The sequence below is a fragment of the Lathamus discolor genome, chromosome 7, assembly GCF_037157495.1.
Source record: "Lathamus discolor isolate bLatDis1 chromosome 7, bLatDis1.hap1, whole genome shotgun sequence".
Lineage (NCBI taxonomy): Eukaryota > Metazoa > Chordata > Aves > Psittaciformes > Psittacidae > Lathamus > Lathamus discolor.
Genome location: NC_088890.1, coordinates 16351096 through 16374804, shown reverse-complemented (window position 1 = coordinate 16374804; position 23709 = coordinate 16351096). Strand labels below are relative to the sequence as shown.

The 23709-nt window shown below is 41.9% G+C and overlaps 1 protein-coding gene across 21 annotated transcripts in view; it reads right to left on the bottom strand.

The window, feature by feature from the left end:
• Positions 1–23709, bottom strand: part of MAGI1 (membrane associated guanylate kinase, WW and PDZ domain containing 1) — a 343164-nt gene that overhangs the window by 41505 nt on the left and 277950 nt on the right. For 17 of the 21 annotated variants that reach the window (XM_065687804.1, XM_065687805.1, XM_065687794.1 and 14 more), the window contains exons 8-12: positions 20129–20186; positions 17771–17859; positions 16658–16750; positions 13962–14144; positions 12493–13113 (exon numbers count right to left, since the gene is read on the bottom strand). In XM_065687804.1, the coding sequence (XP_065543876.1) occupies positions 12493–13113; positions 13962–14144; positions 16658–16750; positions 17771–17859; positions 20129–20186 (1044 nt within the window). The remainder of the gene's footprint in view (positions 1–12492; positions 13114–13961; positions 14145–16657; positions 16751–17770; positions 17860–20128; positions 20187–23709) is intronic. The other 4 variants (XM_065687802.1, XM_065687797.1, XM_065687799.1 and 1 more) reach the window with 1 other exon arrangement.

The following is a 23709-nucleotide window of genomic DNA, read 5'->3' as shown; positions in this document are numbered from 1 at the left end:
CTGTGTTAGTTTTGCAGTCCTGTGTGGTAAAACTTCTGGAGCTGGGAAGCTGTAAGATCCCTAAACCTACCTATGATGAGCTCATGGAAGAGTCCATGGACAAAACTGTGACCACAAGTGTTGCTGTTTCTAAATGTGTGGTGGTCCTCAGTTTTTACAGGAACAGTTTCTCATATCTTTTGTCTTTATTCACCCAAAGTAACATGGGAAAATCACAACACAAATTCTGGTTTACTGAGCATATAAAGAAGAATGCAAAATGTGACTACAAATCCATACCATAGCCGGGGCCTGACTGTGGTGAGAGCTCGGAAGGCCACAAATGCTCAGAAATTACCTAGACTGACACCAGACACATCATGTCCTATTCCACAGCCCTGCATTTAAAGCACAGTGGATCAAAATGATCAAAAGCTGAGTCTTAAGGAAGACTTATGTCTAGGCGCCGTAGGAGTCATCCAGGCAACCCATCTGAAGAGCTTGGTTACATGGAGGCCAGTTGACATGAACACTCTTCACTTTACCGCCAAAGAAAAAAGAGGAGTATATATTTCAGTGGGATTTCAACTGAAGTTGGAATAATTCAGTACCAGTTTGCACAACCCACAGGACACAGGCACTTGAAATTGCCAAGAGCCAGCCTAGAAGCCAGACTGTCACCCTATCTGTTGCTTATAACACCTGTGGCTAGGGCTTAAGATTTTTCAGTTTTGGAGTGGTTTTGCACATGAAGGAAAAGAACAACTGTGTCTTGATCTTCACTTCCTATGACTGCTTAACACTTCCGGTCTTTGCTGGACATTTTTGTGGACCATAGGCCACCCTAAGTGAAAAGGTCACCCATTTGGTTTAGCCATTACGTTGTCTGCAGCCCAGAATGCACAACAGTTGAAAATCAGTGGGAGATGAATAAAAACACAAGCAAAGAAACATTTCAGGCTGTGTCACAAGGTTAACATTTACAGAGAAAATGTTCCTGCCTGGACAAAAAACACAGCACCAAGCTTTCTAAATAGCGCTGCTTAAACCCTGCTGAATAAAATCCAAAGACTGTCCCACAGGAAACAGACACTTGGAAAGACGAGGGGTAAAGTACTGGAGTCAGGGGGTACACAATCATATACCTAGCATTGCACATTGATCATTGCTTTCTGTGTGCAAAACAAGGAACTTTAAATAATTAATGCTAATGGCCATTAGTGCTGCTGGTGGGGCAGGGGATGGGAGGTTGGTGGTGACAAAGCAATCCCCTTGATTCTGCATGATCCATTGGCAAGGAATTTCTAATAAAGGGCAAATTCTATCTAAAAAAACAGATAGAACTTGATCTTTTCCAGCCTGGAGAATGAACAAGAAAACACACCAGAATAATTTGCAGCAAGAGAGGCAAGCCTATGAAGGCATAAGGAGCACCATCAAAGAGAAAACCCTACCTTGTCCCTGCCTCACTTTTCTGCTCATCATTATGATTTGTGTTAACAAGAGTGTCACCGTACTAGCAAAAAAATTAGCTATGCAATACCAGCTTTATGCGACAGAATAATTTACACTGCAGGAATACATCCCTGCCATAAATCAAGTTTGGTAACTACCAAATACAGTGAAAATTGCCACGTTTCTAATTCTAATGTTCAGTGCTAATGTTAAGAAAGCACTGTTTTCAAGAGACCATCTCAGGCATTATTAACCCACTGGCACTGGCAAAAAACATAATGAGGCATAGTATATTATTGTCATTAACAAGAATTTCAGTTCTAGATGCTCTAAAGATGTTAAATTGTATTAGCCTCAATTACCCATTTTTGGTCAGGATGCTAAGCAATTCCTCGGTAATTGCAGCCTCGGTCTATTTTCAGCCTCTCAAATGAGAATTGATTTTAGACGTGATAAAGGAGATATAGGCTAATAAAATGCTATTTAATTACTACAAAAAATATAAATTTAACTATGTCGTAAGATACATATGGCCATGCCAAAACAGTACAATAACAAAGAGATTGAGAATTAGTGTGACAATTACCCATCTACCTTGTAGTTGAAATCATGTCAACAGTCCTTATATTTTTATTTTGAATCTCATTAAAAGAAGAATATTTCCTACAGCTCGAGCTGCTGGAGTCATATGCTTCGATGAAAAATTTCTGTTAGTATTTAAACAAATATGTACACAGACATGAAGTTTCTGAAACTTCATGAATTTGAGAAGGTAAACACCAGAACAGGAAAGTAATTAGAAAATGCCATGTTCTTTTTCCATAGATACATATGTGTGTGCATACACAAGTATTACATGCATTTTCTTCACATTCATCAGCGTATGTGTGGATACGCATGAAGGTACCCACCCTTTTCCACAAGCCCACTAAATCCATGACTTGCCAGCTTTACTTCTAGGGCACCTCCCACAATCTTTTGGGATGCTGCAATTTTGAGTATGTCCAGTCCCAACCCACCTCTCCTCATCCAGCTGTCCCATGGCATGGCCATGTGGGTACCATAGGGCAGCAGCACCTCAAGGCCAACCTCATGCCACTGGTAGAGGAAAAAACATATTTTGCTATTGTCGCATCATTATTTATCCTGCTTGGCGAGGGTGCTTGTCTTCAGACATACCACAGCACTGTTACAAGGTGTAAATCCACATGCTCAAACCTGTGTGGCTTATGGCAGTATTTCGTATTTGGAGAGCAGACTGCACAGAGGACACATGCAAATAAAGCCCTCCTGGCAACAGTTTGATGATGCTATTAGCAAATAACATCTCCTAATAACAAGGTAATATTTATGGAATGCTTAGCCAGATTCAGACCTGAAAGGCGCACATGCACACATGGCACACCAAGACAGAAAGTCTTTACTAGAGGACAGTGGTTTTGCAGATGTTTTCACAAAACATCAAATTATTAAATTTAAAATACTGTTATCTGTTAAATCAGTAACTCTACATACTTCCAAGTATTTAACTGTACATCTCAGGAACTAACCCTTAAGGATACGGAAGGAGTCAAAATCTCTGGGGACTCATATTCACCTGCCACATCCCTACCAGCGTTACCTTCGCATGCCCCCACTCCTCAGCCACTTGTGTCATCTCCCAGGAACTGGGAGTCCTCTACCAAATCTGTCCTGTCTACAAGCACTGCCAACTCCTTACATTCAACTCATGGTACATTGCAGGTCTCCTGGCACAAAAGACACAGCTTTAACAGGGTCTTAAAGCTGGTATAGTCCTACTTGCTATCACTATCACAAAAATAAGTCTATTTGAACAAGAACAAATAAACATGAAAATGAATAAATATAAAATCCCACTGCAGAATAGGGAAAAAAAATTAATTCAGAGTAGAGAAACTTAGAGACATGAGGATGGATATTTAAAAACAACCCCTCTAAGAACAAAGCCATTGACTAGTCCATTACAAAGCCATCCTTCTTCCTTAGTTTTGCCCAACTGCTATTGCTTTTAATGACTCCCCAAATGCATTTAATCACAGTGATAAACAAAGGCCTTTCTTGGATTTCTGATACCTCATTAATTCTGTTATGAGTAGTTATTATAATGCCACATCAGAGCAACAGCCACTGCACCTACCTGCAATGTGGCTGATAAAAACTCACTATTTACAAGTACATGCACACCAAAAATGCCACACAGGCAGTATGTAATGGTAGGAGAAAAACCTGGGTGGAATAAAACCCTCCTTTCACAGCCCTTAGTCTGCTCCATTTCCTGCTGTGCAAATCCCTATGAAGATGTGGGAGGCACATCTCTAGCTAAATCTGCCTTATCTAATGCATAGTGTTAGGTTCTGCTGTGCCACCTTGTGTTACATCACATCACATTTCATATAAAACAACACTGTGTGGGTTAGAGTTGCTCCACTTATACCACTTCATGTTTAATATCAAAACATAAGGGGGTAAAAAAGCGCCAACTTTTGAAACATTAAGCTAGGGAGGAAAACACAAAGCCTTTGAGAAGAATTTCAGAGCTCTTATCTTTCATTTGCTAAGCAACCTCCTGGTTTGTGCTCCTCTAAGAGCCTACTGCTTTCTGCGAGATAAAGTGGTTCATGCAATAAAACATCCTGATGGGAAGATTTCAGCCATTTTTTTTCTTCCACCATTCAGCAAATGCTTTAGCTTTTCCTGCTGATTTTCAAGCAGATCTAGAGTCCCCGTCACAGAAAGGCAGCCATGTGCAATGTGCACAGCACCCCTATTGTGCTGTCAGCATGTGAAATAATGCAAAACAGACATTACTTTGGTATTCCAAATAACATATGTTAATTCTTTACCTCCTTAATAATTACAGTACAGATTTCCTCCCGGCCTTAAAGTATGTGTTGTGAAATGTCTCACAACTTTAGGAAATTATCTCAGCCCTTGAAATCAATGCAAAATGTGTAACAAAATGCCAAACTGTGAATCAACAACTGTTCTATCCTGTGCTACCCTTCTGAGAGACTCTGGCGCTCAGATGACATATACCTGGGGGACAACAGTTACAGCATAGATAGGCCATGCTGCCACAAAAATGCAGGGTGACTGATGTAAAATTAATGCTGACCCCAAAAGCAGCTTTCATGGGCATCTCTTCATTTGCTTACTCATTTTTAGAAGAGAATCAGTGGAAATGAAGTTAATGAAGGGTAGCTGAGAAGAAAACACTTGTACCTCGAATGACTAACAGATTAGTGTTAGCACTTCACATGTATCACACCAGCAAGAGCTGGAAATTCTGCAGGCAATTAAAATGTCCCTGTACCAGCGATGCCCATTCTCCTTTATTATCAGCATTATAATATTACAAAGCTATTGGGTTTGGAATCAGGTGCTCATATGATAATGTGCTTTGTTTGGAGTTTCTTAGTCTCCCACGGTTTAGAAAAGGCAATTAGATATGAATACTAGAGGCTTGAAATAAAAAGACAGAACTCTGATGTGGTATTTTTATATCTGGAATTTGGGGAGCTTAATGTAGGATTTTTAAGCACTTGGGCTTTGTGAGGTTGATATTTGAATTTGTTGCTTACTGTTTCAACTGGATGCACTGCATTGTGAAGCTCCAGCACAACCTGGTAATGCTAATTCACTAGCTGTTGCAAATTCACTATTTGTATGAACATTAGTAATGCACATCAAACTATTCGGTGTCTGAGCAAGCTACCTACAATTACCCTCCAAGGCTGCAGGCATTTGTAAGCATCCAAAACCTTGGTGAAACCCTGCTGCCTCCTGGAGTCTAATGGGAGCCTTGCCATGGACTTCAGCAGCACCGAAATTTCTCCCTTTGTGTCTTGGTAAGCAGTTATCCCAAAACCTTGCAAATTCAGATCAACAACAGCTAATGTCACTAAGATTAACACCCGTAAAGCACTTTGAAGGAGAAAAACACTGTGTAATCCCCAAATATTCCATTATTTATAAGACGACCTGATTTTAAATGTTAAGTTTGGCTTATTTTTATCACAAAGAGAAAACAAGTTCCTGCTAGCTTGCTTTACAGAACCAATTACCAGTGATCAGTGTATGGTGCTGCATAACAATACACAGCGTTGTCCCAAAAAGGTGTATCTAACACCCTGGAGCTATTTAGAGGAAAATTAACTTGCACAGTAGATTGAAATACATGCACATAAGCAATTCTAATACAGGGTGTGAACTTCAAACTTGTTATTAAAAATACGAAAATGTGTAACATTTCCTTTATTTCATCTTTTCCTGACTTCGACTGGGTTTTGTATCTGCTCCTTGATATACTAGTCCCTAATCAGAGTAAGATTGTAGGACAATAGCAAATGTGACATCAAACTTGCTTTAAAGTCTCATCAGCTTTTTTTCTGCCTTGTTAGAATATAATTCCACTTAACAGAGAGAATAACAGTGACTTGGTGGTGGTCTGGTGAAAAAAAAGATGCAGCTACTCCCAACTAAAGGTTTTCCCCTAGACCTGCTCCTTCCCTGCACGTAAATCCTAAGTTTTAGCACTGTATTTATGTTAGGATTGTCTATTTTCAGAAAATGGAAAAGCAACATTGCAAAAGCTTTTGAAACCATTTAATTTCTAACGCAGCTTGTAGGCCAACTTACAAACTTTACTGACCTGATACCCTTCTTCCCAGGTAAATCTCTCTGAAGGAAATAGTAACAAAAATAATCAAGAGTAAGCAACAGGAAACAGATTTTTAAATGCTGAACGAGATTCCAAATTTAATCAGGAAATCCGTAACTCTGGAATTACAAAAAACCCTGGAACACAAAGTAATGGACTTGAAAAATAAATCTTGGCATTAGAAATGAACATGTATTTCCTTCAGCATACTATGACTCTGTTCAAATATAATTTATTAACTAGGGAGGGATGCCTATGGGCTATCAAAGTATCCCCCCAGCTGTTATTTCTGGATGGTATTATTTGTACCATAATACCAGAGATTTTTCAGTGTACAGCTCAAAATAACCTATACTGAGTGACAAATTGCTGCGAGATTCAATAAACAAGTTTGATGGGAGGTACCCGAGTAGAAGGGAGCTTTGGTAGCTGGTAGTAGCTGATAGAAGGTAAGGCAAGGAAAAAAGAAGTGACTTAAAATGGGATTTTCAAATAATGTAGAGGTCATTTGAGAGCATCAGATGGCAGAAAGCAATTAGATCTGCTCCTGCTCTGGGTGAGGGAAGAAGCTGCCAAAATGTGTTAGGCTGGGGAGTACAGTAAGAAAACCAGCCATAAAGGTGGCATGATGATTGGTACCAGCAGCTCTGTGCTTAGCAGGATGAGGTTCAGGGGTTCCTACGGATTCAAACATGGGACAAAGACCTCAGTCTAATGCTCTACTCCCTTTGAACTGAAAACACTGCTGGAAATCATGAACTTTTCTTCTCTTTCCAGAAGTTTTGGCAAAGGCAAACACGCTCTGTGGCAACGGTCAGATGATTCCCAGGTTGTGATTTTTGTCCTAAATTCAGTTTGGACTCACTTTTTCTCTAATTCAGCAGCTGCTGAGACAGTTCAAAATCTTCTGGCAGCTAGAAGCTTAAGTGGCATGACTTTCAACTCGCTCTTCACTGCAAGCCTAAAGGGCAAACAGAAGTGAGTGGCTTGTTCAAAAGAGTTCAAGTCTGCACTGAATAGCTGAGTGCAGCTCTAATTACCATGGGTTTACATCATTAGGGATAGCAACTGAAAAGCAGCTCTAATTCCCAAACTGTGAGATACTGCCTTCTTTTTTTTCTTTCCTGGCTCTTACTACTAAATGATCCATTTTCACCACTTCTGGTAAAGAACAGAAAACTTCAATTCCATAGGGGAAGAGTATCTCAATGAACAAGTAGAAATACAGTATTTCTGCTTGTAAAATTCAGACTACAGATGTTTGTGGTGGGGCAGAAAGGTGAGGAGACATCCTCTGAAACCTGCAGCAGTAACAGACTTCACTCAGCTCAGACGCTTAATGCTCAACACCACTGCTCATTTATGCCTGAGCATTGTATTTTTATACTCCGTATCACAAAAAGTGATCTGATATCAATTATACTGTTATATGCTTGCAATTATAATTTGTTACTATATATTGTTTGTAAAATTTTCCCACTGTGTCTAAAAGATCTTGTAGCTCTCTCTACCATGGCTGGGGGGAGCCTGAAGCTGCAGCAAGCAGCCTAAAGAAAAGGACACAAAACTTTATATTGCTATGTGATGTTTCAATGGCATGGACACAAGATGAATAGAGAAGAAAGATGTCCTCTCATTTTAGGCTACAGAAAGAGCTTTCTAGTCCAGGGCAGCTGACTCTAGCATGCACTTTCAACACAAGGAGTTAACTCCTCTCTATGGGAAGTGTCGGAGGTTCCTTACCAAAAGCATCACCCGAACAGCAAAGGAAGAACCATCTAGCTAAGGAGACTTGATAGATTTATTGCTTTAGAGCTTTGTAATTTTGTTCCAAATCTTTCTCATAGTTATATATATCAGAAAGACCTTAAGACCACTGAGTCAAGGACCAAATGAGCAGGACTATTGGCACAGACCTCTCCCTACTTCCACCTTACTGCCCCCCACAAACACCTTCTGCTCAATTGAACCATGAGCAGAGAATTTATTAGGCACTTTACCTTTACATAGGGTTTATACTCAGGTGCCCACTGATGGGCATTTAGACAGGTAGATGTTGCCTTGGTTCTTCTTCCCATAAAATACATTTAGTTTTGAAACTCTAGCATATATTTTATCATGCCTTTTTCAGAAGATGGATTTCCATTCCCCAGTTTAATGTGAATTTGGTACTAGGGAAGCTGTTAGAAACTCCACTGATTTGCATATGACACGTGAGTGACATTTCACCTGCATGCTTTTACTTTGATCTGAAGCAAAGTGGGAACACATCTTCAAGGGGATTACGTAGATCAGGCTCAAGGTTTATGCTATTTTCAACCTTCCACTGAATAAAGATGCTAACTGTGAAAGCTCTGAAGGGAAACTGTCCATTCAAACCTGCATGAAAACTGTTCAGCTTAATGCTTGGAACTGAACACAAACTTATCACAGTGTTTTTGGATGACCTGAAGACTGATCTAAACACAAAAAAAAGGGATAAAAAAGAAAAAAAAAAGATCCCTTTAATCTGAGGTAATTCACAATATACAAGACACATAAATGTTCTCACTGAAACAAATGTGAGATCTTGTTGACTCCAAAACATGCAGCACAGTGGTTTTGCAGAATAACGCTCTGAAACAGCCCCTGTCCCAGCATAAACCCAGTTCCCAGAATAAAAGCCCCGTGGGAAGCAGGGAAATTATTCTGACATAATGTTGCTTTTATTACAAATAGAATCTGTGCAGAATGAAGAGGTATCTGAGGATTGCTTATTTCAGTCGATTATTGTGCGTAGACAAGACCTCAATGACAAATGGATTTCAAGTGGCAAATATTATTACCTTCTTCTGTAGCTTTGGGTTTGGTTTTTTATTGAGATAAGTACCTTACGTACTTGGTAGGTACAAGGTTACAATAACCTTTTCAGCTACAAATAATCAAGATAAAGGCATGCCTTTAGTGGCCTTATTAATAGTAATTCTTTAACTGAAATGTGTAATCACATTGTGTAGTGCAGCAACAGCAACATATGCTTCATTCTGCATTTTGCAACCACTAGCACTGGTTTACTTTCCAGTACCACACCCCTTGAATGGTCCTTCTGGGTTACGAAGCATCTCCTCTGCCGTTGCAAGCACCACGGTATATTGCTGTCAAACATGGTGACATTCACCATCAGACAGAAAAGTCCTTTTGCCTCCTGCAGTTTAACTTAGAGACCCTAGTGGGTTGGCACTTTCTTCTTATGTCCAGTTTAAATTACTCACAATTGAACAACCCAGCTTTCCTTTGGCCAACTCTGAGGATAGTATCTTCTACCTCTCCTACCTAACATCAGAGACAGTAATTTTGTCTCCTCTGCCCCTTCATCTTGCTAAGCAAAAGCAGCTTTTCTGATCTGCTCATGCACGCAACCCTATTAACTCCTCTGCACCCTGCCTCTGCTCAGAGTTCATCCTTTCTGAACCCCTCAAGTGCTGAAGTCCAAGCCATGATATAACACTCAGAGACTTTTATCCAGCATTAAGTACAGGTGAAACAGGAAAACAACAGCAGTAATAGAATTAAGCCCTACAAGAGGAAAGGGGAGAGTATTAGAACACAGGTAAGGCAAGTCTTCTATGGAGTCTCGGGAACACAAAATCTCAGTGACCGGACACTGTCCTTCTCTAAATGTATTTATCTCCCTGCCCCAATCTTGTATAAGTCCTGCAGATGGCTTTCAGATGATATGTGAGCAGTCGAGCACACAGAGGGGGCACTTCAGCTTCATCCTTCCTGAAACCATCCTTCTGCTCCTCACTAAAATGCAAAGGCAGGATTTGCCTGGCTCCCATAAGCCAGCACTTCAGCTAAACCCACTGTACAGTAAATATTTTACTGGCTGCTCTCAGCGAATGTGGGTTTGCTTTTAACAATTAAACCCTGTTGTTGGGAGTGCACCAGCAGCTTGAAGCAGGCAGAGCTTTTCCCCTGTATTACACATCTCTTTCTGATACTTTTTCTGCCTGATTAGTAATCACGTCTGACAAATCCTTTTGACAGCTCTGAACACCAGCCTTAGCGTTGCAGGGATGCTTCATGCAAAGCCTGACTGAATGCAAATATTAGGCTAATGCGAGGATGCTTGACAGCATCTGAGCATTTTCTTCACTGGACACCAGAGGGAGGAGGAGGAAAGGACAACTGACAGGGAAGCTAAAGCAGAGCTGTTTCAAGAGCCCTGAAGGAGCTTATCAGACACTGGAGCCAAATGCATTTCTGTAATCGTACCAAAATAAATAGCGGCACCTTGTCTGGGGATGGTAATTCTGACAGGAGACTTGGCAGGAGTTACACAAGGTAAAGTAACAGGAGAAAGGAGCTGAGTACAGCAGCACCGAGTGCTGGGTGCATTTTAGCCAGCTCCATCTCCAAAGCTTTAAACAAACCTGACTGCTCTTGGCTGTGGGGCAACCGCTGTGTGCACCCTGCAGCTTCTGTGCCACAACCTGAGTGCCTTTTGGTCCGGCTTTCTTCCAGGTGTGAAAAAAAACATGTTTCAATGATTAAGCGTGGATCCAGGGCCATCACAGTTCCTGCATCCTGCACCACGAGAGCATGAAATTTAGAACTGCAAGCGCTCTGTGCTGAGACAGAAATGTCAAGACCTTGAAGGAGGCAGGGAGGCAGTTTAAGAAGATTGATACGGTATCTATCCAGGAAGGTGACAGCAAATGCTCAACATGTGGCATCTCGATTAAATTTAATAAAAAAGAAAAAAAGAGAGAGAGAGATTCAGCAAGACAACCACCGAACTATTTACTGTCTTATTAAAACTATGCTTTTATTTCCTCATCAAATCTTTTCATTATGCCTTCAAGGCATAAGGAGGATTATTAAATGTCAGCCCCAATTCAAATAATTAATGTATGGTGCTACCAGATATATATGTGCTCTCCAGGAGGATTAATAATAGCTGCTATTTTTCTTCCAACCATATTTTCTCCATAATACATATATTAATCATGAGAACGCTGTGCACTTTTTAAACCTCTCCAGTACTGAAAGTCTTTCAGGAACTCACACTTTGAAAATTGGAAAACTCTTAATATATTCTGTTCTCTACTTTTTCATTTACTACCAAATTACAAAAACACAGTAAGCACTTGGAAAGGAAGAAGTAAAAGAAAGGCAGTGCTTTCTCCAGAGCTGCTAATTGCAGAATCAATGTCCTCAATTCCTTGAAATAGGTCTTTAAAAACAACAACTTGTAAATTCAGGAAGCAACTCATCCCCCATTAAAGCAGACTGGCTTTTGTTGCTAACTTACTACACTCAAAATACTTCAGAAAAGGCATCAGAAAAGTACTTTTTACATCAAACACTCCTCCCAGGGCTGGCTGGGGGCTGTGTTCAGCACCTACTTGTCAGCTCCTCTGCCTCTGTGCTGGTCCCAGCAACGTGCTGAGCACCAACGTGCACATAAAAATCACTGCATGGGCCATTAAAATCACTGATGGGGCTTTGCCTCTCAGATTCCTGCTGCCGGTGCCAGAGCCGAGAGATGACCGGCTGACTGCTCTGCTCTTGGGCTTTGTAATCAACATCTGACCTGGACCTTCCCTGCGAGCTTGACACTAACTCTTCCAGTAATTTTAGCCCACAGAGTAAGCATGCTAAGTGAGGTGGGGTGTGTTACTGCAGATCACGTTATGCTTACTATGTGCAGGGAAAGAGCTCCTGTGGAAGGACTGACCCCACTGACAGGTTACCCACCATCCATGCTCCCATGTGGGCTGTAGACATACTGCCTGGAGTATGGTTTTTGTACCTGCTGGTTGCCTTTCAGCAATACAACCAAAAATGAGCTCCCCACTGGACAGCAAATAAACATGTCCAGAAGTAACACTGAATTTGCTTTCAACTTAGAGAAATCTGAATTCTCTCCTCCACTCCCAGCTCTACCCTACGCGTAACCCTTCCACAGTGAAGAGTCACTGGATAGCTGATTTTTAACACCGCCAAGTACAGAACGTATTACCAGCCTTTTCCACCTCCAAAACAGCTCAAGAAATGTCCATGTCCTATTTAAAGTATTTTTTTATGAACATGAGATCAGGGTTTGCTATGTATGTAAAGGTGTAACCATATGTGTAACCACACCGCCCTTTTGTGCATTACAAGAATGAAGAATGCATGAATGTACATTACCATGCATATTCCCCCAGTGCAGCATCAAACAATAATTGTAATCATCTATGTGACCTGACAACTGCCAGCTTGGGGCAGTTCCTACATCTCAGGACATAAACCATTTCTAGAGAGATGCTTACGAGAGCAGGTCTTCCATGGCATGCATTCCTTTTTTAAATGTCAAGAAGAACTATTACAAAGCAGCTCTCAAGACTTACCTCCTCGCTGCACCAGCAATGTGACTTCGCTTCCTTTAGGACATTCAATCAGCATATCCACCACCTGGTTGTGAGTGAGGCTCTGCACATTCTTCTTGTTGACTTCGACTATAAGGTCACCCTCCTTTAGGCCGCGGCACCTCGGGCTGTCCACGATTTGTTTCACTCTTTGGCCACCCCCACCAGGACTGTCTGCTATAGTAAACCCAAAGCCCATAGGCCCTTTCACTATATGCACAGTTATGAGTTCAGGTTGTGTTGCTATCGAAGACGCCAAAGAGACTGTGTCATTGGGGTAACCATGGGGTCCATTGGAGGAGACCTCAGCCGGGCTGCTGGGTCTCGCTTCCTTTGTGCCATTTGCTTTCCCTGTTTTACTACTGTGGCTTGCTGGGGAGTCATAATTCTCCTGCCCGTTCACAATGATCGGCTCTTTGTCCAAAATTGCCACGGATGTAACCAGGCTTGTGTTGGGATCATCAGGATCGAAGGGCAGGGGGTAGCCTCGGCATAGTTCGAGGTCCACACTGGCACCGATGGGGATGGACTGGAAGATTTTCACCACTTGAGCATGAGTGTGCCCCAGCACACAAGTATCATTCACGCTGACTATGACGTCCCCTGCAGAGGATACAGACATATACCAAACATATGTTTCATGCACCCTGGGAATGTAGGACTACAGCCCACGAGATCATCCACAGTACCCATAGGCAAATAGCAGCATTTAAGTATCTTTGCAAAGAAGGGGAGTGGTGATACTTGGGCAAGCAGGAATTCTCTGTACACAATGGATTCACTGCATAAAGCCTTTATGTACATAAATGTTTATGAAAGTGAAATTGGAATTGGCTCATGCAAAAAATTAATACATTGAAATGATGGTATATGGCCCATTTAACAACCATTTCAAAGTCCGGCTCTCACTGTTATACACTGTGCTACACTGACATGTTATAGAAACAAAACTGAGACACATGAGAGCTATAACAGACGGCTCTCAAATACCATCTGTTCAAATACAGTGTCATGTGTCATGTCTCAGACATACTTCAGCCTGAGATCTAGGTATTGATTAAGTTATGATTTACTTTTTAACACTGGGGCTGCAACACAGGCATGTTTAATGCAGCCACCGCCACAGTGGGAAGCAGTAACATGCAGCCTGATGTGGGACCCCACAACTGATGGCTCCCCTCTGTAGCTCAACATGGGGAGAGCAGGAGCTGGGAGAGCTCCAGCTAGATATTTTGACACCTGAGGTGAAATTCCAGCACATGAAGTGCCTTGCTATAAGATTCTGAACATGTCCCTCAAGGTATCTCACTTCTCTGCTTGCAGATGGGACAGCTGGATCCTTTCCCCCGAAAGAGGACAAGGACCACAGTCATTTATGAACTGCACATAAAACCAGCTATAAAAACATAAAGCAAAGCAGAGGTGGCAATTTTGATTTAAAGCACTGGTACCTGTTTCCATTTTGCCATCCAGCGCTGCGGGGCCATCAAGCACCAAACTTTTGATTTGGAGAAATTCATCCGGCTCATCCCCTCCAACGACGGTGAAGCCAAAACCCCTGCTGCTTTTCCTTAGCTTGGTGTGGATGAACTTCCCTTTCAACTCGGAGGGGTTCCGCGTAAAAAAAGGTTTTCCTGCGTAGGAAGTTTGGAAAATCTATAAACAGGCATGCAGTAGTGTTTGATCTGGTTTTCCTCTGCCCCTCCCTGTTCTAACAAGTACATGGACAAACACAGAGGTGTGTTGGGATGGGACTGCACTTCAGCATCCTCTCATCTCATCACACTCCACCTGTCTCCTTGGATCCAATCATATAGTAAATGAAGTGAGCAAAAACCCCTCAGTAACTGGCACTTTGCTAGCTGTGGCTGTGCACACCAAAGCCACAAGGCTACAAAGGAGAAAACACGCTGCTTTAAAGGATGGAATATATTAAAGCTGGCAACGCTGGCTTAGATATGTGTCTTATCTCTGTCCTGAAGTGGTTATATCCATCCCAGGAAGGATGGGACAGGGGCAGCACAAATGCCTCCTACAGGAGTCTGCAGCAAGAGTTTCTGCAGACAGGAGTATCGCTATGTTTTTCACCACTCAGTCTTCTCCCAGCCCACCAAGCAAAAAGCAACTTCTGAGCTCTGGCAAGACACTCCATAACCCTTTAGCATAACCCCCACCACCACTATCACCCTGTGACCTGCTCCCATGAAAAAAGGGAGGACGTTGATGTTCTTCTTTAGACACTGAAGTCTGTTCTCTTTCCTTTCTGCTCCTTGCCTGTTGTGGATGAAACACTGATGTTGTGAAGTACATACGGACCAAAGAGTAGACTGGGATCTGAGCAGCTGTGCTGGAGGGCTGTCAGTGTTCTCCGGGAGCACAATTAAGAGGGAATGAGGTGCTCCAAAGACAAAAGTGCATCCTTGCAAAGCATGTCGCACAGGCTCGGAAAAGTAATCCTGGTTGCTGTACTTCATAGTGCCAACACTATAAACACCTTTGCACTTTTAATTGTTGTTAATGCTTAGAGGGGAAAAGACTGTGCCACTAAGCCCTCTGGTGACAGTTCCAGGATCAGCAGTGTGTATCTCAAAAGCCTCGGCAGCATTGCCATGGGCCTCTGTTCAGACAGGAGAGCTTGAGGGAGAGTGAGGGGATTTGAGACTCGTAAGCCTTTGACTGAGGAAATAAGAAGTATTTTTGAAGATTATTCATGAGAGGGCAGAGTGAGGACTTGCAGTCTTCTGCCTTTGAAAGGTAGCACAGGAACACAGCAATCCTGCACATCACGGGCAGATCTTTGCTCAGACCCCAGGCTGGAAAAGGACCCTGACTATCAAAATACAACCCAACATCTTCAGTAACAAGCAAGCCTGAGAGGCAGCATGCAGCGGGGCTTGGTCCTGACTTGTGGTTCAAAAGGCAAATGGAACAAGCACAGTCTGCTGGTGTCTGCCTACAAACACAGGGTGAACTTGCCCTGCAGTAACAGGGCAACAGCACCATAGGCTACATCCCACTTACAGCACTTGGGAGGGGATCATGTCTTAAATGAGTATATCTACAAAATTCCAGAGGGCAGGGGCACAAGGAGGAGTACCCATGCCCACATCCCCACCAGCAGGACCATCAGTGAGAGAGGTGGAAACCCCTGGACACAGAGCAGGGGGACAGGGAAGGTGGAAACAGTTGCTGCAAATGGTGAGTGAGAGAAAAGGGAGCAGCACTGAGAAAGAAAAGAATGAAAGACAGCAGGAGTCATCAGTGGGTACCAGGACATGCCACTCAGAGTGGTGCTGGGACAGGCTAATGCTGTCCTGAAAAGCCACTGCACCATTTCAGTGGCTGTCAGCTGGGAGTGGGTGGAGAGCAGAGTGATGCTTCTAACATCAACCCCTGCATGATAGCTCCTTTGCACTGCCATGCACAGGTGCTTTGGCAGCCCTTGCTTCAGCCTGGCAGTGTAAAAGGCGGAGGTGGCATTCACAGACAGATATCTCCTCAAGGAAGACCAGTGTCTGCCTAGGACCACAGCATCCCTGCTGAGCTCACCTTTGGAGACCATGGCTGACCTGCAGAGCATAGGAGTATTTTCCAGCTCCAAGGGACAACCTCCCCATGGATGTTCCAAGCTCTGACAGGATGATGCCCTCCACCCAGCCTCCCCCTGTCTTACCTTCCCCCAGCCGCTGGTTCCTGCCTACCAGGGCAATGGCATTCGCTTGCTATACAATTTAGACGTAGACAAAGGTGAAGCGAACTTACAACCACATGTAACCAGAGAGCATTTGTACTGCAACAGGTACAAGTGAAACTCTGCCCTTGCTGGCAACCTGATCTTGCAATGTTTCAGCTCATGCTTCAAATTTGGGGTGATTCATGTCCTGTCAGGTAAGTTATTTAAGACAAGCAACTGGTATGTGAGCCGCTGGCTATACCCAGACCACTGACACAAATAAATAAGGCTGTACTAGCCCAAAGTACTTGTACACATGTACAACTTCAAAGCAGGTCTGCAGTATTTGCCCTGGCATGTGACAGCAGTCATAGAAATACTTCTTTTGCTGGTGGCTGAGGGAATTTCATTCCAAGGAGAAAAACCTTGTTGCACTTCTACAGCTGGTTTAAATTGGTTGAACAAGGTTGTTACCTTGCACTGGTGCTTCCCGAACTGCCTCTTGGTTGTTTGAAACATGGTTTGGAGCAGCGGGTGCTGGGAGAGATGGACACTCCTCTGTCCATTCTAGAGAGGGCAGAGAGGGAAATGTTACTTGTTTCGTGACAGCACTATGAGCTCCTGCACGTACACACACTGGGAGTGTGGGCTTCAAGCAGAGGAGATGTGAGAAGAATGGTAAGAGAGGAACCAGAGTCAGGGACAGAGGGAATAAAATGAACGGGATGTCTAAAAGCCAGTTCTGAAGAAGTCTCTATGTGCAGGTCAACTGATTCATCCACTGGGACACTACCTCACACTCAAACTTGGGACATGATTTGCTTCTAAGTCGTCTTGACTTCATATGGAATCTACTCTCCATGGCATTCACAGCATCTAAGAGAGGTTGTTGTGCGAAATGGTGCTGCAAGTGGAATATTGAAGCCTAAATTATTTTCCCCTTGGAAACTGTTGTTAAATAACTTAGTGTGAAAGCTACGAAGGTACCAAAACAAACCAAAATGCCACAAGCCCCTCATTGCTGCTGGGCTGCATTTCGATAAAATAAAATAAATAAAAAAAAGATAAAAATGGGGAAAAAAAAGTGTTTTAAAATAATGAAACTAATTCAGATTTACAGCTTGATCTCATCCAAATGTCTTGTGTTAAGAAGTCTCTCATGCAGAGGGATTTCTCTAGTGTACATGTAAATGCCCACTCCTCGTCCCTTCAATAGCCTATGAGTCCCAGTGCTGACTGGAACAATACCAGCTACAGTGACTAACTTGATGGAGCAGATTAAAGAGGAAAACATGGTATTTAATCGCTTCTGTGAAGCCCAGAAACTTTCCAGAAATAAAGGACAAGAAAACAAAAATGTTTCTCTTTAACAGGGGTGGAAGCTGCTCTGTTTAAGTGGTTCAGATTTTCTCCTTTGCCACATCTTACATGAAGGGCTTTTGTTACCTTTCCTACACACATTGTTTTGCCTTTAAATGCTTAAGGACACGGAGGGAAGTACAAACACATTGGCACTGTGCTGCCAAGGGGAGGGAGGGCACGTTCCCTCCTGAAAACCCCAACCATCACACCCTCTGTGGTGCCAACCTTCAGGTGGCTGTTGCTGTTGCTCAAGCTGTTTCTTCCTCTTTGCTTCAAGAACTGGGTTTTCATACTGCGTCTTCCGGTTGATGTGGCTGGAGATGAAAGAGAGCAATAAATCAGGACACCCTTTATGTGACAAGCAGGAATGATGGACAAGCATGAAACTCCTTTGAGGAAAGGAGTAAAACACCAAACAAATCCAGCAGCAGCGTATGTGGAGTAAGGCTCGCCTACTAGCACCAGAAAGTGTATTTAGGCAAACAAGCAGATTCCAGTACTGATATGATGTATTGAGTAAGAATGGCTAATTCCTTCAAATACATTAAAGTAGTGATCTACCTGTGGAAAATGAGATTGCAGCAGAAAAGGTGCTCTGTCTTATTTCGTTTTAAAAGACAGGCCTATATCATCCCTGCTTTAATCAGATTCCCAGAGGTGCAGTCATTCCCTGGCTTACTGAAGTTACCCAAAAAAGCCTCAACAGAAAACCCCAACATCTGGTAACACCTGGCAGCTATTTCATCAATGCACATTATTTATAGGGGTTCTTAAAAATATTCATGGCAATGCAGGCTATAGCTGAAAAGCTGGGCTCCAAATGGGTCAAAATCTATTCAGAATTAGCCACCAGCACACACTCTCAGTGGAAACCAGATGTGGTGACACTCCAGCTGTCCCCCTTGGAGGGCCTTTAGGCTGCTTTTGACCTATATGAGATGTTTAAAGCCACAACTAAGAGGAGAAGGAAAAAAGCAGCAGCCCAGCCCCAAACACAGCAGACAAGCAATACACTGTGCAGAGGATTAAGCATTCTATGAAACCACATGGCCACAGATGCCAAGGTCATAGGGAAGATCTGGGGACTCTGCAGCTGAGATGAGATGCTAATCAGCTGTTTAAGAGCAACTTTTCAATAGTGATTTCACTATAGCAAAGGAGCAAACAGAAAATTTTATTAGGTTAAAGCCCATCTTTCTATCCAAAGCAAAGTTTACCAATAAGAACTTGCTATTTATTGTCTCTTGTCCCACATTTTTATACAAAAATATATAATAATGTCCCGTTATTTTTATATTAAAAAAAACAAAAGCCCTGAATGAACAACCAACCACTTCTTCAAGTAATTACGATAAAAGCACTCTAGACAGTTATGCGCAGACATTTTTCTGGTAAAGATCAATATTAAAGCCCTGGAAAATATTTAATCAAAGAAAAACAAATTAATGTGCTCTGTAAAAGATTTCCCATTTCAAGTTATGTTCAGAAAATTAAGGGAAAAAGAGAAGTACTTTAAAAATTACCCAAACTTTTTCATGACAGAGTTGTTTCTCAATAAAAATTATTATGCAATAATAGAGTGCTTGAACTGGGACAGAGACAAATGCTCAAATTATAATAATTTTGCTAGCTTATAGATAGTAAGTAAAATAAATTTATGTCTCATTGCTGTTACTTTCTGTTTAATTTTAGCACTACAGAGTGCCACAAAACTAATGGGCATATATATATAAAGTGACAGGAAAAAATGCTGTAAAGACCTCTTGGCATGGCACTTAATAGCCGAAAAATATTCTTGATGTCTTTGGTAAATAAATGTCAAGCTTTAATTACACAGTTTGCTAACCTTGTTTCCCTAGGCACAGATGGTAGGGTCAGAAATGAGCCAAAGCAGACAGAAACTGTATTCCATGTCTATTCTGAGGGCTATCATAAGCCATCCTACTAGACAGGAATATACACATAATTAAAAATTCATTTTATGGGGTCAATGATGAAACAAAACTCAGCTCTCTGGTTTCCCAAGGGAGCGATCTGACATCTAGATAGAGAAGAAGCTGCTCTAATTCCAGAGAGAGTCCCATTAAACCTGTAATTCTATTCACAACAACACAGTCTGATGCAAGAACCTCTGTCGTGGCTGTTTGGTCACACAGGCTCATCCATTCGAGTGCCTTTTGACTTATAACTGAATTGGTGGCCTGCCCCGCACACTCATATCTTGATCATAGCACTATGCCAAGGGGACAAAGCTCAGTTAATTGCATGCTTGCTAATGTTCTCTGGTTAAAAGCATTTAGTGAGGTGCTGGGGCTCCTGCATGACCCAACCCCAGGGTGCTCCCGTCATCCTTGAGCTCACCCCTCCTCCCAGTGTGCTCCTGCATCCCCTGAACCCATTCCCATGCCAGGGTACAGGTGCCAGAGCCCACCAGAAGATAGGAATAGCAAGGCAGGGCTGCCCTCTCTCAGCCCCTATAGCATGCCCCAGGCTGTAAGAGGTCAGAGTCTCCTCCTTCTCCTCCTCCTCAATACAAGATGTTACCAACCAAGCACACAGACTGCTGCAGAGGAAAGCACTTACTCTACATAGTAGACACCATATACAGGATCCTCAATTTTCTCCCAACCAGCAGGCAGCTCTGGAAGTAGAAAAAGCATTACTGAAGCCTCCAATATATTTCTTTCTGACAATGTGAAAAACCCATAGTCAGCTCAGACTTCAAACAGTTTTGAGAACGATCACAACCTCCTTTTAAAGGCTGGCGTAACACGGCACCACCTGTGCTACCAGTGCTGGGTTAGCAAATCAGTGGGAAGATGCTCATGCCAGCTGATTTGCTTTTTGCATTAAAGAAACAAATAATCAATAAAATTCCTTTCTGTGAATGCCTCAAATGTCCTCCTGGTTTCACCACCAGTGAAACCAGAGCACTGCAGTGAAAGCTGATGCAGCCAGCCAGCCAGCCAGAGGCATTTTAACACCAGTCTATGGCAATGGGAGAGATAATGGCAGCAAGAGAGGCCACCTTCATCCCCTGTACCAGGGCTGAGCCATTTATGCTCACTACTGCTTTTTGACTCTTATCTCAGGGGTTTACACTGCATTGCTCAGCCATGACCCCAACACAAAAGCGCATCTTGAAACAGGACAAACTGAATTTAACATAAATGCCTGGCACATGGAATTCACCCAAGTGGGGCTGGTACATAGATGTATTTCACAGCACAGCACTTAATGTAAAAACACATATTGCCATAATCACATGTAGCAGATTTCATTTTTCAATTAGCATAATTAACAAAAAAACAGTTCTGAAGATGAAATTAACATTTGGAAATGTATCCACTTTTGTTCTTGTTGATTTTCTAGACTGCACATAGTACTTTAACTATAATTAGTGAATGTAATAAAATCACTTCAGCATCCAACTGAGGGTTATTAAAGCTGCATGTATTACTTAAGGGCCTGATCCTTGTCCCACTCATTTAAACACAATGTTCCTGTTGCCTGTGGGTACTGAAATAATCATTCTATTAACAATGCAGTGTGGTGTCTTTGTGCAGTACTGTGAGTCAACTTGAAAGAAGGCTCCACCATGCTTGGACTATGCAAATGTGGTCCCACCAACTCTGCACATCCATTTAAAGAATGATTTAAAAAAAGCCACTGTCAGATAACACAAGTTCAAATACCCCAAATAATTCTGCAAAATTTAACACTAAATTATCAAGACTTATAGTAAATAATCTATGGGGGTTTTTTTGTTATCAAACACAAAGATTTATTTTCATTAATGGCATCAATTACTAGGCCAATACAATCAACAATGGCCCATTAATTAGAATAAATGCAAGGATCTAGTTCTGAACTCAGTCTTTGACTATAACGCCATAAGGATAGAAATAGCTCCAGACTGGAGATGAACTGAATCTACACAAACACACATGGATTAATTACTCAGAGTTTATGTTTTTGTTCAGAATTGGCTGGAGATCAGATGAAATCAATTTTCATGGGTTTTGCTCCACATGTCCCTTATTTGCAGATATAAGGTACGTTTTCCATTCTTCTCGTTATTTTATCCTTACTGGGTTTAGTATCTTTGGATTCCTTGAGACATAAACAATTAAATGCAAGCCAGTGATAAATCTTGGGCATGAAAATACTCCTCAATTTTATCAGCAGATCAATCTGAAATAAATGCTTCAGAAACAGATCTTCCTTTACCCGTGCAAGTCCATGTGAGAAGTCAGAAAGCTAGAGGTCAAATTTGAAAGTCTTTTCACAAAGGGAACTCTCAGGTTTGCAGAGGAGTCCTGTATGTTGAGAACACTGCGGGACTGGCTTTAAGAGTTTCAGTGCAGTTAAATGAAGACCTAGCATGTAGTCAGGAAAAGCAGAAGTTGAGGCAGCCCTTAAATTTGTTGCACTATGTTGAAATTAAAATGGTAAGGAGACCAAGCTAGGAACAGAAACAAAATAAAAATGAATGAGGGAGGGGAGAAGGAATGCACAGATGTCTTAAATATGAGTTTCCCACATTTTTTACTGTTAAGTATCTTTTGCTATTTTGGACTATAACTTGTTTTCTATTTTTAAAGTTTAAACAGCTTATTTCTTTTTTACTTTTATCCTGTTTATTGTGCCAAAATCTTTTCAGTTTTATATCTTTGCAGCTTTCCGTTTATGGCACACATCTCTGTTTTCAGAAGTAACAATACAGAAAACTGCAGCTTTCAACGCATTACTTGTCGATTACATAAATGCACTGACTTCTAAAAGCCTCTGACAGTTCTCTAAAGCAAAAGGTGGTATTCTCCATATCCATGTTGCACAGTCTAGCTTCTTGGCAGCTCAGAGTATTTGTCAGCAGGTAAATTCAATGGACAAATCTCCCATTTTACACTTCAAAGCTGGGGTAAATACATGGATTCCTACTGAGATGGCTCTTGTTTAATATCCTACCTCCTACCCTACAGAAGGGATGGACTGATTCCAACCACCAGGTATTTTAGTTGCCATATAGTTGCACTATAAAGGAGATGGAGATGACCTCAGTATATCAGCTCTTACTGCTCCCTGTGAGGCCAGGAAGATCTGCCCAAGTGCACGTCAAATCCTATTCTAAAGATCAAATTTTTGTGTCCTTTCATGCAAGCTTCTGTAAACAGAGGTGACCCATTACTCCATATTCAACAAACCTCCTTGGAAAACAAGAAGTTGCGTAAATGCTCAAAGTTTTAATTTTCTTATATTTAGAACAAAAACTGTTGATAATCTCAGGAGCTGAATATCTAGTGCCAACAAGGTTATACTAACCATGTAGGCCATATGTTTTCATGCCCTGTTCCTAATGCTGCAGTAACCAGCTGACCCATTTGAAAATGCCTTTCTTTGCACTGCAACATTTTCAAATCTCAACAGTGTATCAATAGGCTGTGAGCTCAATAAAGGTTATCTGCATTAAAACAAAGGGAACATCTCATGATATTCAAGCAGAACACTTGTGTATGTAAGTGTCTGCAGAACTGGGGTCAGGCTTATCAAATAATGAGTTCCCCTGCACCTATTTTTTCAGCTCTTCCTTTGCACTACATCCTGATATCGGACTGAAAGAATGGAACATTTCCATTTCATTACTGCCTCTAAATTTGCTTTTTAAAAACCTCTCCCTTATTAAGTCACCCTTTGTGAAGACCTTCATGTCAAATCTTTCAGGTTGTTGGTGTGCATCCACCGACTTCTGATGTTACTTGGACTGCTGCTTATTCATATTGAGCTGTGCATAATGCTAATGTACCATGAAAACGATGACATTCTTCTTTACATTGTCATTTCTTTCAAATTCTTGCACTGAAAGAACTTAGGCCTCCAGCATTATTCCAGGCATATTATCCAAAAGAACATTTCCTGTAGTAGTGTTACAAGTCCACTCAATAGCTGCTGGCCGCTGATGCTGTATCAATCACACAGAAGCCCGAAGCAGAATACACTTACTTGCAAGTCATTACAGAAACCAGAGGTTAATTCTCTAGTAATACAATCCTCCAGTACACAGAACTATAAACTGTAAATATAGTCCCTTTTTAAAAGCAATAATAGACTGAGTGGAAATAAAATCCTATGCAACCTCTTCTGCCTTTCAGCTTTCCAAGTGCACC